Genomic DNA, 13210 nt, shown 5'->3' with positions numbered 1-13210 from the left:
ACTGGCTAACATTGTCGTATGAGAGTCGATTGATTTTTCTAATTCGTTCAAAAAGGCATTTGTGTTATCAGTTTCATTTTTCTTCCTTTTATTCATAATAAATTTTGAACGCTTTTTATGAAATTCTTGATCACTTTCCGACTCTGTATGTTGCCCTTCATTTCTGATATTGCTATTCTCTAAAGATTTCATCATTATGCAAATAAGAAATTATATTTATATTATGTGCGTATAATTAATTTTCAATTCATTAGTAGTGTAAACAATTGTTGTACGAGCGATGTAAATATTTGAGGATCGAATGAACCAACCAATATTTTCATTTCCTTGACAATAAACGTTGCAAAGAATTTTTTAACAAATAAAATAAATTAATACCAAGTAAAACGATAATTTTGTAAATTATAATTAAAAATCTTTATTCCTTCAAAATTCTTTAAAAAAAAAAACTTGGATCTATAAATCAAAGATACTGAAAAATTGTAAATTATATTTTTATCAATACCATTATTTATACGTTGTTTGACATTCTTCCTTACATTGTCAGCCATCAACTTTGAACTTTCTGAGCGTGAAAGATTGTCAAACCATTTTCCAGATATTTCTGATGTATCGATAGTAGAATCAGAGTTTAAAATAGAACTAGCATGTTTTGTTAAAACCAGTGATGTTGATGGACGTATAATAGTTCTGTTGAACCATAAAGGGTCATCTATATTAAAATTAATAATATAAATCATGACGAGCGTGATAAATGCAAATAAATTGACAATAAATATTATGGGGTTCAAGTTTTAGAAAAACATCGAGTTATAATCATAATGGAACAATATGCATAACAATACGGATAAGAATTGCAATATTAAATTGTAATTAAATTCATCGATAATGTAATGAGAAATATAGAAAATGTAAAAAACACTTGAACTTTCAAACCATTGTCAATGATGTTTGTGTTTTCATTGAAATCGCCAGTTACATTGCTAGATCTACGGGCGGACGAGCGCCTATTCCTGCTTCTTCGTTGCGCCATTATATACGAATTAAATATTTTTCATAACAATTGTCAAATACTTTACAACGTCCTGATAGATATTCTTAACCTTAAATTCATTTTGGCGGTAAAATTTTAATATGATACACGATACTACTGCATCATTATTAGACAATAATCCGCAAACAGTAAAAATTGCAAACAGTAAAGAGATGCTCAGCCATAAAAAAAAGCTAATGTACACCATTAACTTATATCTTCTCTATCATTATTAAACGAAAATAAAATAGCTCTTAAGCAGTTTACTATTAATATTTATATAATTTTATTAACTGTCTATGAATATAGTTAGTTAAATAATAGTCATACGGATAAAGAAAGAATATATATATATATATATATATATTCGCATCGAATATCAAAGATGATTATTTAACTAACTATATTCATAGACAGTTAATAAAATTATATAAATATTAATAGTAAACTGCTTAAGAGCTATTTTATTTTCGTTTAATAATGATAGAGAAGATATAAGTTAATGGTGTACATTAGCTTTTTTTTTTTTTTTTTTTTTTTTTTTTTTTTTTGTAACAACTTTACAATATTCAGTAAAAGCAAATTATTGGATTAAATGAAATAAATAGCAACTAACAAATAGCATAAATAAGCAGTTTTAGGTAGAAAAAGATAAGTTTAAAGTAAAAATACTTCTAGTTCAAATAATTGTCTGATATTATAAAGTTCACTATTAAGGTAATTAATTCAATACATAATACTGCAGCAAGATATATAATATTGCAAAGTATACAACATATATAATTTATTACAATATTTATATTTATATTTTGTGTGTGTGCGCTATGTTTTGATGTTTGGATGCACAAGCTGAAGAAGTACGATGTAAATATGTACACGAAATGTATCTTAAATTAAAATTACAATACAAAGTCGTTTATTTGTTGCAAATAACAAAAACTTTTTTTATTGACTTTCTTGTATTGCCGTGTTTACTCAGATAATGAGGCTTTTTTTTGCCAAACGTGCTCTATATAAATCTCACAATAAGGCTGGAAACTCCTATTTATAAAAAAGGACGAAGGACTTGAAGGATGAACCGAGCAACCGAAGGTCTTAGAAAATTATAAAATGCAAAAACACATAATACCGGAGGTCGGCGACAACGACAGATGTACGCATGTACGTCATCATCGAATCGAGGGGGCCAGTAACCCTGGCCATTGTCTATCATTGTGCTGTCACGCGCGTCGCGAGGGCGAAGTCCTGGATCACGAGTCCCGGCCTCGTCCTCGCCTCCAGCGCGAATCTGTCAATTCTTTGAAATTTCACAACCATTGCGCTTTAGCCTTTAGCTGATCCGATTTGTACACGATTACGAGTCTCGAAGTCATCAATCTCTCAAAGAGCAAAAACACGTAAACTTACAAATTTCTATTCTAGTTTATATTGTATCGACAATTGGCAAAATTAATCTCATCAAATGCAGAGTATAAAAAACTAAGGCTTGGATTGCTTGCTAATAATATTAAAAGAAACAAAAACTTTTCATTAAAATTAAATTACGCGAAAGGAATTTTTATATAATGCAAACTATTTGTACCATGATTATTAGTATGAAATATAAATTAATTAACATTTTAATACAGGATAGGTAGTTATATCATTACAAAATCATAATATTTTTCAACAAAATATCAAAATTCTTATCTAATAAAGCAAGTGTTAAAATTCATTTCGCGTAATTTAATTTTAATGAAAAGTTTTTGTTTCTTTTAATATACTTACTTAATATACTTTATTTTTCATAAGAATGTATAGTATGCATAATTTCATAAGAATATATTTAATATACTTTATTTTTCATAAGAATGTAGTTTTATATAGTAATAGATAATATAATGTAATATATAGACAATAAATCTAAGTAAAATAAAGTAAAAAAAAAAAAAGCATTACTTTCTTTTTAACAAAGTATAGAGATATGTTTGCGTAATACGCAAAAAATATTGCGTATATCTTCCCTTGAAATTAATTTGAATGAAAGAAAAATGGCCTTGTCCTTCGTCCTGTATTTTAAAAATTATTTAAAAAAAAAAAAAAAAAAAAAAAAAAAAAAAAAAATGAAGCAGTTTGAATGAAAACAATATATGTAATTTTTTTAATTATTCTAACGAAAGATTCATAAAATTGAATGGCTTTTCAGATATTTTTTTAATCGAATCCAAAGAGCCAACGGAGACTTTTTAAAAATTGTTAAACAACCAACTATTTTAACGACAATCTTTTAAAACTCAATCGATTTTATTACGATCGATTAAAATTACAATAACACGGATGACCACTTCAGCCAGACAAATAATTTATCTTTATCAATAATAATAACTCGAATAATCCATTGTTAAGTTAACTTTAAATTAACGTAACAAAACTGTACATTAATTGTATATAGAATTAATTTATTCGATTAATAATAATATTAACAATAATAATAAACATAATAATAATTATATTTATTCCATTAGAATGCATGTGTAGAGAATGAAAAAATTTACAACAAATTGACATTGTTTGTACTTTCAGTAAAGTATATAAATATTATTATCATAATTATTATCAGAAACAATTAAATTACTGTAATTGTGACATTATTATTTCAGTCGCCTTTTAATGACGCAAGAGACAAATTATTTTATAAAGCCTTCTGTAATTCTCTCGATAAAGATCTAACTAATTTTGTTCAAAAATACAATAACTATTTTATTCGCAATCAGCCGTTAAATTAGTGGTATTTCAACATTTGGAAATTTTACTTTTTCTCTATTTTACCCTCACACAAGCGCACCCATATATAGACGCGCAAGCTATGTATTTATTATGATAATGATAATTATGACAATAATTGAATATTTTTATAAAATATTTATATGACTGTCTGAGCATGGGAATGATATGTGTGCATCGGAAAAGTAAGGAGGACAAGAAAGGCTTTCCCCCTTGTATTACGTTTCACAGCATTTCCCAAGCTCGACAACACCTATAAGAATCAAAATTCATTAACGTGTAAGCAAATATTGTCCACATTGTATTATATTATTAATTGTACTATCGATTAAAGTAACTTTTTTGAATAAAAATTCTAAAATTGTTGGATATTTTTTCTAACAGAATCTCTCTTAATACCCATAATTATTTGCTAAAATCAACGTATTTACAGTATTTATTTGAACTTAGTTTAATAATAAATATTCTTTTGCTCAATTATTCTTTAGCCGCGTTAGATAATTAATTCAAAAAATATTTTTAGTATTTATTATTTTTTCTTCTTTTACAACCTGCATTTGTAATGTATTGATAACAAATGCTACGCGCGAATAAACAATGTAAACTGTAGTAAAACAAATTGTACTAAATTCATTTTGTTTGGTAAATTTTTTTTTTTTAATTTATATCGTACTTATACCAGTAGCTTATGAAAGACTGAATAATATTTGTTTCTATTTGATTTATCCTTACACTGCATTTTTAAAACATAGTTATTTTATAAGCAGTTATTTAAATTTTGACTGTTAAGAAAACGTGAGTCGCACTTAATCTTCGACGCAAAACAATCTTCAATACAAAATTCTATAATCTATCTGGTTTTTTTTTTTTTTTTTTTTTTTTTTTTTTTTTTTATAAATTTTGCAATAATTGATGAAAACTCTTTGAACAGTAAAGAAGCATAAAATTACAAATAACTCGAAACAATAGTATTAATTTCAAATATAATAATAATAATAATAATAATAATAATAATAAATAACCTGATAGAAGATAAAAGTATTATTTAATGCAGGGTTTTCCTCGAAATTGAAAGAATGCAAATAAAGTACGGAATAGTATTATTCAATTGATGCGACTTTATGTCTATGGTTTAATGCAAATATAATATAGATGAGTAATTTTCAAAGCTAACTTATTATGAGATTGACCCATTTATTCACATGCGGTGAAACGTATATTGTCATTCCACGGCATAAAAATACTTGTGATGATATTATTGCGCCTGCGCCGGAAGTCAACTACTTGCCTACAGTTTTACATCATACTTTGTTATGTTATAATCTACTTTACTTTTGTAATAATCAACAACAACAACAACTACAACTACAACTACAACAACAACAACTACTACTACTACTACCACTACCACTACCACTACCACTGCCACTACCGACTACAACTACAACAACAACCACTACCACTACCACTACCACTACCACTACCACTACCACTATAACTATTACGATTTCTATTACACAAACACAGGTAATACAGGTTAATAACAACAATTATCTACAAAATCAACTCGTTTTACAGAAACTACCGAAGTAAAAGGAAAAGTCCTTTTATGCACTCGCCATTGATAAAAATAAAAATCTCATTTTTCAGAAAATTTATAACATTATATGATAGAATATAATTTTACGTCATTAAATAAATCCTTATGCACAGCCTTCGATTATAAACTACTCATTCCTCTCGTACTTGATATTTCACTATAATATAATGATCGATTATTCTCTTTAATGAATGATACTTTAGATATCTAAAATAAAAACACAATTTTACTTAGAAAATAAAAACTAACCGGTCATCGAGAATTCATAATAAACTTTATGACATTTTTTTTATATAAATTATAGTAAAATTAATACGATTCGATATAAATTTTAAAATCGATACAAACTACAAAATTATTCGAGAATAATATTTAGAATGCTAAAAAAGTAATTTAATTAAAGATTATAAGTTCTTAAGTCCAAAAACTGCAAATTTTATGTAAAACGGTAAATTTGTATGAAAAACATTGTGAAACTTATTATAAAATATGTTATATATATATATATATATATATATAATAATAATAATGGCGAATGAATTTATTTATTTAAAAATTGCTCAAAAATACATACTTTGAAAGTTATTGTTAATGGTTTATAAAGATGAAAAAAAAAAGATTTATTATCACCTTACCTAAATTATAGGACAATCGAAAATTTAAAGTTTTTATAATTTAAATTTATATATACATACTAAATATTATAAATAGAAATTATATTTCATAATTTATGGATCAAATAAAAAAGCATATCTTAAATAAATATTAAAAAAAATCAACGCAGTGTGTTGGAAATAATTCTTTTCATTACATGTAAAAATTCTAATTTCAAAAAAAAATTTATAAACACGCTCAAAAGATTAACTAACAATATTAAATATTATTAAATAAAGATTTTCGTAGTTCTCTTATCTGTGTAATTTTAAAATCGATATATTTGAAACTTATGATATTATTAATCTTAAAAACTGTTTTTCTTTTTTTTTTTTTTTTTTTTTTAATTTCTAAGTAATCGAAATTGTTAAACTTTTTTTATCTATCGCATATAAATACATTGTATTCTTCATTGTTAATAAGTGAAGAAAAATTCTGAGTAATTTAAAGTAAAAACGATTTTTCGAGATACTAGAAGTCATTGAATGTTTAATTGAATATACTCGTTTCAAATTGTTTATAAATACTACTGTTGACTTTTTTGCATCGAATATAAAAAGAAAAAAATATATATATCGAAGCGCATTTAAAAGATAAGTAAATTTTTTGCATTTCAATACATTGTTCGTTAATAATAAATAAGAATCATTATACCAAATTTCACGCGGTTAGCAATACAAAGCATAAATATTCATTTTTCTGGCTAAGCATCGAAACAACAATATTAATGCAGAATCTTTACACTAAATAGGCCACTTTTATCAGATGTCTTGTCTCCCTCTCGTTTACGATTTTTCTGTTTTACGGAGTAGGCGCTTCTAATTATCTTTTACCTATAAAAAGCAAGCGAAGCCCATACTCAACTCAATAGTCGCACTACGAAGTCGGCACTCGACACATCTATAAAGGTGTTTATCATTTTTAATTCCATAACTCACAAATCTTGCGAACATGATCTTCTGGGTCGTAATTACCTGTTTGTGGACTGCAGTATTCGGCCAACTCAAAGACGGCTCCATCGTCTTTCCTAGTAACAATATTATAAATCATGCACCAAGCGCTGCATCAAATCCTAATCCAAGTATGTAATATTAATTAAAATTGGCTCGTAATCTTAAAGTTTCATAAATTTATAAATGTCTTAATTTTCATTTTAAAGAAGATAGTTTTTTTTTTTTTTTTTTTTTTTTTTTTTTTTTTAATTAATACAAAAGGACAATAAGTATAAGGGAACGATTAACTTGTTAACGTTACGTATTATCGTTAAAATCCTTTTATATCTGCAATTAATCAATGAAAATTCTTAAATTCGCATACAAGTGGTGTTTTTATAATGAATTCATGAATTTATAATTAAGTTAATTATATATCATGTGCATAGAAAATATATGGTAAAAATATTTTGATATTTAATTATGATATCAAATGGATTTTTCGTTAACGTCAAGTATATTTATACTTATTATTATTATGCTACATAATATGAATATTTTTAATCAAATTTCACTTCGACTAACGTCTGAGTATGTTTACTTATTGCTCAGTATAACGGTACTTTATTTTATATAATTCAACAAAGTTAAAAAACAAATATTTTAAATAATTCAAAGTTTAAGGACGTGGGTATGTTTATGCAAATAGTGTAAATCAAATGAATTATTTACTTTTACATAAAAATTTTACGAATATAACGATTAAGAATTACAATCAATATTTAAAATTTATTTATAAAATTTAGTACTACTTCAAAAAAAAAAAAAAAAAAAAAAAATTTTTAATTATATTTCTTATTAAACTTATGTTAAAGTTATTTACTCTCCTTTAATAAAATTTATAATTTCTATTTATTACAATACATAAAATAGCTTGAAAATTTAAATTGTATATAATTTAGATTGAAAGAGTATTTTCCCGGTAACGTGATAAATCATTTTTCTCCATCTTTATAAACCATTAGCAATAATTTTTAAAGTATATAGTTTTGAGCAATTTTTAAATAAATAATTATTATACAAAATATTATTTTCTTTAATAACATAAATGTTATTTTTCCAATATTTTACATAATTATTAATAATGTTAATTCATAATATGATAATTACTTATTAATTTGTTGCTTAACCGCTTATTGTTTGCAGATCTAGATAAACCCAATTCATTAAATTTCATAATTTTAATCGACTAATTTATATATAAATAAAATTATTCTTTTCTTATGTTGTTTCTTACATGTTTCAGGTTTATCAATAGTTAACGCTGATTCAGGAAATTGCAAGTGCGTTCCAATTGGAACATGTCCACCTGGCGGAATCGGTGAATTTATTGACGTTCGAATCGTTAATAATGTCAGTAGTAATTATAAAACTCAACGAATTATAGACCCTATGATATATCGATTAAAATTAGCGATGCTATACATATACACATGCGTACGTAAATATATAAAAAGCAAAATAAAAATACTGTTTAAAATGAATTTTCGGGAAATATGTGTCAGTAAGTTGTGCATAATAGTTTTATGAATGTCAATAAGGATAGGAAAAACTTTTTTTTCTTCTATTTATACGTCAAAAAGCATTCGATTTTATATAATTTTAACTGGGCAGCTATTTGATAAGGACTGGGCACAAATTTTGAAAACCATTGAAGAAGTATTTTTTAATTTACTCTATAGCGTATTAGATGGCGGAGATGAAAAAAAAAAGTATTGTAATCGTTCGAAAGTGGGAGAGCTCTTTACGGAAAATCATATATTTATAAGATTTCAGAATCGGGCACATTGAATTTTCATTCAAATAAAGCAAAACTCTCAAATAGTAGGAACATTATTCATGCTATGGAACGATTCGATAAAGCCGACTATCGGCTGTTCAAACATCACATTGCTAGGATCGAGTGTTCTGCCATTCAATCCAAACTGCAGCTAACGAATGCTGCCAAACGAGCCCCATAGTTGACTTGGATTCAATTGAAAATTCTTCGCAGGGCTTACTCCCGGGTAACTGTCAGTTCGGCAACGTGTTGTGCTGCCCAAATAATAGCACGACCACGATGGACTCGACCTGCGGCATTAGGAAGATCACGCCAACGCCACAGCCGGTGGTAGGTCAAACGAGTTTTGGCGCTTACCCCTGGCATGCGATCATCATTACCAAGCAGGAGCTCTACCTCGGCTCCGGTGTCCTCCTCGACTCCACCCACATCGTCACAGCCGCCCACAAGGTCAACGCCTTTGTGTAAGTTGAAATCTTTCGAGAGTTCGGTTGAAGTTCTTCGTTAAATATGGCTAAAGCTTCTAGCGACGACGATGGCGGCTGCCCGATACAATGCTCAAAATTATAAAAAAAAAATCTCTCGCATTACTTGATAAAAATAGATTTTCATGCAGTCTAGTTACTCTCCAACAATGCGTCAACGGGGTTGATCCCAATCTCATCGAGTGTAGCTGATATTATTATGACTTGCCGACATTTTCGACGATGCGATGTGAAATTGCGACAACATTTGAAAAAAATATATATTTTACCAACAATTGAGAACAGCTACTAGCAAGCAATTAAAAAACAAAAAATAATAAATTATTATAATATAAAATTAGCTACTCTAATTAATTTGTTTAATTTGTAATTAAAATTAATTATAACATTAGGCCCGAAAAATTTAATCGTATCAACTTCATTTAAATAATAATATAGATATAGAACGCTTATAGAACGCTTTTACTGATATCTATCATATAAAAACAAAATAAATAAAATAAATAAATAATAATAATAATAATAATAAAAATTAATAAATTAATTGAAAACAATATCTTATCATTAATATTAATATTTCTATATAATAATGAAAATAGAAATCTGAAACAATGGTCGTCTTTGTGTCAGCTATTAAATTATATTTATTACGAAAGCCGCGTAAAAACAATTAAAAGACAAAAACATACTAGGTATTCAGCGAATTGATGCCAGAATGGAGCTGCGGAAATGGAGTTTCCGCTCCTGTAAGTACAAAAATGTCTGACGTTTAGTGAAATGACAATTAGGAATTTCCAACTGACATACTCGCGAAAAGCGTACGTCTCGTCATACGTCGCACTTTTCGTTAATGGCTTTTTCACGTAATCTGAGCTGCTTATGATGAAAAAATCATCAATAAAGTATTAAATTTGTCGTGTTGTAAAACATTATACGAAAATTACGTAATATAAAAATTCATATATTAAATAGATTTTCAAATCTCATACTTTTTTCTCCAACTAACCATTATACGTATATATTTATCAAAATTATTTTAAACACGTGAATATACTTATTATTACTATTACCTTTATTTAAAAATCCTTGAATAATTAATGTGATAAATAAATATTATTTTTCTTATTGTCAATTGGAATTTTTTGTAACTGTACTTACCTGCGCTGAAAATCAAGTTCAATTTCTTTGCAAAATATTCCAAATGGATTGATTATAAGTAATCGTCAAATTGAGAATTTATAAAATTATTTCCAAGCTAAGCAATGTATTGTAAAATATTATATGCAATATAATAATTATTACAACTATTATACAAATAATTAATACTACTATAAATGTAATACGTAAATTGTTAAAACGTATTTTATTACTTTTGAAATGATTTTTGCATAATTTGTATTTCTAAATATTAATTAATATAATATAATCGTGTTATAAGCGTGTTATATTCGGCTCGATAATTACTCATTTGTAAATATAAATAATTTTTGCGTTTTATAGTTTTAGAGAACGCCAAAGTCATTGAATAATCCAAATGGAAAAGTGAAAAATGGAAAAGTTTGACAGTTCATACTCCGCATGAATCAAAATATTTAATTACCCAATCTGTCCATGATACGTACACTAATAATATTTAGATATATAATGTTTAGCGGTTAAAAGAGCTCAATTTCACGCACGTCCTTATGCAGGAATAACCCGACAATGATACTGGTGCGTCTGGGCGAATGGAATACCCAGAATAACAACGAGCCCTATCCAAGTATCAACCTAAACGTTGCCAAAATTATAATTCACCCGAGCTTCAATGCTAATAATTTGGAAAACGACGTAGCCGTTGTGAAGCTTAACGGCATGGCGCCTATCGCGTCATATCCAAACATCAATACAGCCTGTAAGCCTTTGAAGCCGCCGGCAATTGGTACCAGGTTGGTACATTTTAACACTGTAATTCAAGAATATTTATGTTACGCATCTATAGTACTTTTATAACTTATGTCTTTTCTTTTTTTTTTAACAAATTCCATTTAACTGTTCGTGTTAAGAACAAAACAAAAAAAAAAACAAACAAAAAAAAATAATTTCCAAATCCCCTTTAAAATCTTATGAAATGCATTTTTTTTTTTTTTCTATTATAACGAAGTAAATTAAAGCAATTAATATTGATATTTGTTTGGATAGAGTAAAAAGTTAGGCTTTTGAAATTTCTGCCAAATACATTGAAGAGAAGATAAAAAAAATTCCAGGCTTATTTCAATATGATTCTCGAGAAAGAGTATTTTTTACGATAAATGTAACTAGAATTTTTCTCTCGAAAGATAATAAATATTAATACATGGTATTACAGAGAATAAATATAAGCTCCGTTAAGTAATTAGTGATTATGATAAATATATTGATTTTAAAGGCTTCAAAGTCGATATTGATGTATCAAAATTTTCTTAGCCAATACGAAATATTCAAATATGAAAATGATACATTTGAAAAAGCTTGTATATCAAAGTCACTATATATTATTTATTGTATAAAATATTTATTTTATGTTGAAATACAATTTTGTAATATTCAGTATATATTTATATTAAATTGTCATTATGGAAATATCAGTACTTGTAGTGATGAAATCAAACTTATATAATTGTATTCGGTGTAAAAAAAATTTATCTATTTTTTACAACGTACATTAAAATTAAAATGTAAATGTTTCCGATTTTTATCAGATATCGACTAAATATATATATACACATATATATATATATATATATATTTTTTTTTTTTCCACCATGTATTACGATTTTCTTTCATCGTTTTAGATGTTACGTATCCGGATTGGGAAAGAATGCATTTGGTGCTAACGGAATGTATCAAAGTATTATAAAAGAAGTGGATGTACCGATACTTGATATTAATGATTGTGAAAATTATCTTCGACAAACGAGATTAGGAGCAAACTACGTCCTTAACAAGAATACATTTATATGCGCTGGTGGAGAAAGTGGAAAAGATGCATGCACGGTAAATATCTATAGAAATTATATCTCATAATATTACAATTGAACATGCAATCACTCGCTCGTACAACAAGCTATCTCACTAAATTCCATCGCAATTGTATTGTCGAAATTTGTCTGATAGTATATCAGATAATATATCAGTATAGTCCAATCGAAATAAGTAAAATAAAAGATTCACTACAAAACACGATTTATGAAATATCTGAAAAAATTATGCATTATTATGACATTACAACCATTAATAATTTCACCCACAGCTGTTTTAAACCTTTTTATTTATAATTTTAAAGGAACATTAAGAGTGAATATATTATTATAGGGCGACGGTGGTGCTCCACTTGTTTGTCAACGGAACAATCAGTGGGAAGTCGTCGGTCTCGTCGCTTGGGGAATTGGCTGCGGTACTGCGGGCGTTCCTGGTGTCTACACCAATTTTTATAACTTCTTAAGCTGGATTAATCAGACTATTGTAAATATGTAAGGACGCGATCATTCGACAAATTATTTCAACGAATTTTCAAAAAAGACTATTAACACAGATGGAAATAAAAAAAAAAAATGCTACTTCATTTATGGGCATTGCATTTAAAATTTTCTCAAAAAAGTTGTTCAAATGTCTTTTACTCAAACTTCGAATTATGTTTGCAATGTTTAATTTTTGTAGCAAAATGTATTAGTGATTCGTAGAAAACGATTTTTTTTATTTTTGTTTTATTTTTATTTTAAATACGGAGAGTTTTAAATTATTATAGATGGGAAAGACGATAATGAAATAATAATGCTGAGATGTAATGTCTAGATGCAATTTGTATTTTTCAATTTTCATCAAACTTTCTCTTCTATATTCACATTCAACATTTGGTTATAAATATTTCTTCTCTATTTGTAT

The 13210-nt window shown here is 26.8% G+C and overlaps 2 protein-coding genes across 2 annotated transcripts in view; one reads left to right on the top strand and one right to left on the bottom strand.

The window, feature by feature from the left end:
* Window positions 1-1185, bottom strand: part of LOC105368332 (putative uncharacterized protein DDB_G0277255) — a 5576-nt gene extending 4391 nt beyond the window's left edge. Inside the window, exons 1-2 of the mRNA XM_011507333.1 lie at window positions 937-1185; window positions 506-712 (exon numbers count right to left, since the gene is read on the bottom strand). Of these exons, the coding sequence (XP_011505635.1) occupies window positions 506-712; window positions 937-1033 (304 nt within the window). The 5' untranslated portion in view covers window positions 1034-1185. The remainder of the gene's footprint in view (window positions 1-505; window positions 713-936) is intronic.
* Window positions 1186-6807: 5622 nt separating this feature from the next.
* LOC105368331 (trypsin-3-like) lies at window positions 6808-12802 on the top strand. The gene is made up of 6 exons (XM_011507331.1): window positions 6808-7131; window positions 8289-8395; window positions 9036-9286; window positions 10999-11235; window positions 12121-12322; window positions 12641-12802. Exons 1-6 carry the CDS (start codon window positions 7002-7004, stop codon window positions 12800-12802), a joined length of 1089 nt encoding a protein of 362 aa, XP_011505633.1. The 5' UTR covers window positions 6808-7001.
* The last annotated feature ends 408 nt before the right edge of the window (window positions 12803-13210 follow it).

Source organism: Ceratosolen solmsi, unplaced genomic scaffold, assembly GCF_000503995.2.
Source record: "Ceratosolen solmsi marchali unplaced genomic scaffold, CerSol_1.0 scaffold6, whole genome shotgun sequence".
Classification (NCBI taxonomy): Eukaryota; Metazoa; Arthropoda; class Insecta; order Hymenoptera; family Agaonidae; genus Ceratosolen; species Ceratosolen solmsi.
Note: the sequence above shows the minus strand (reverse complement) of the source record. Positions and strands in the feature narration are given on the sequence as shown.

Excerpts from the sequence above, each read along its gene's own strand:
- LOC105368331 (XM_011507331.1), top strand. The coding sequence starts at position 7,002 with ATGATCTTCTGGGTCGTAATTACCTGTTTGTGGACTGCAGTATTCGGC. Across the intron at positions 9,287-10,998 it reads CACAAGGTCAACGCCTTTGT|GAATAACCCGACAATGATAC; the intron begins GTAAGTTGAAAT and ends GTCCTTATGCAG. Across the intron at positions 11,236-12,120 it reads CCGCCGGCAATTGGTACCAG|ATGTTACGTATCCGGATTGG; the intron begins GTTGGTACATTT and ends TCATCGTTTTAG.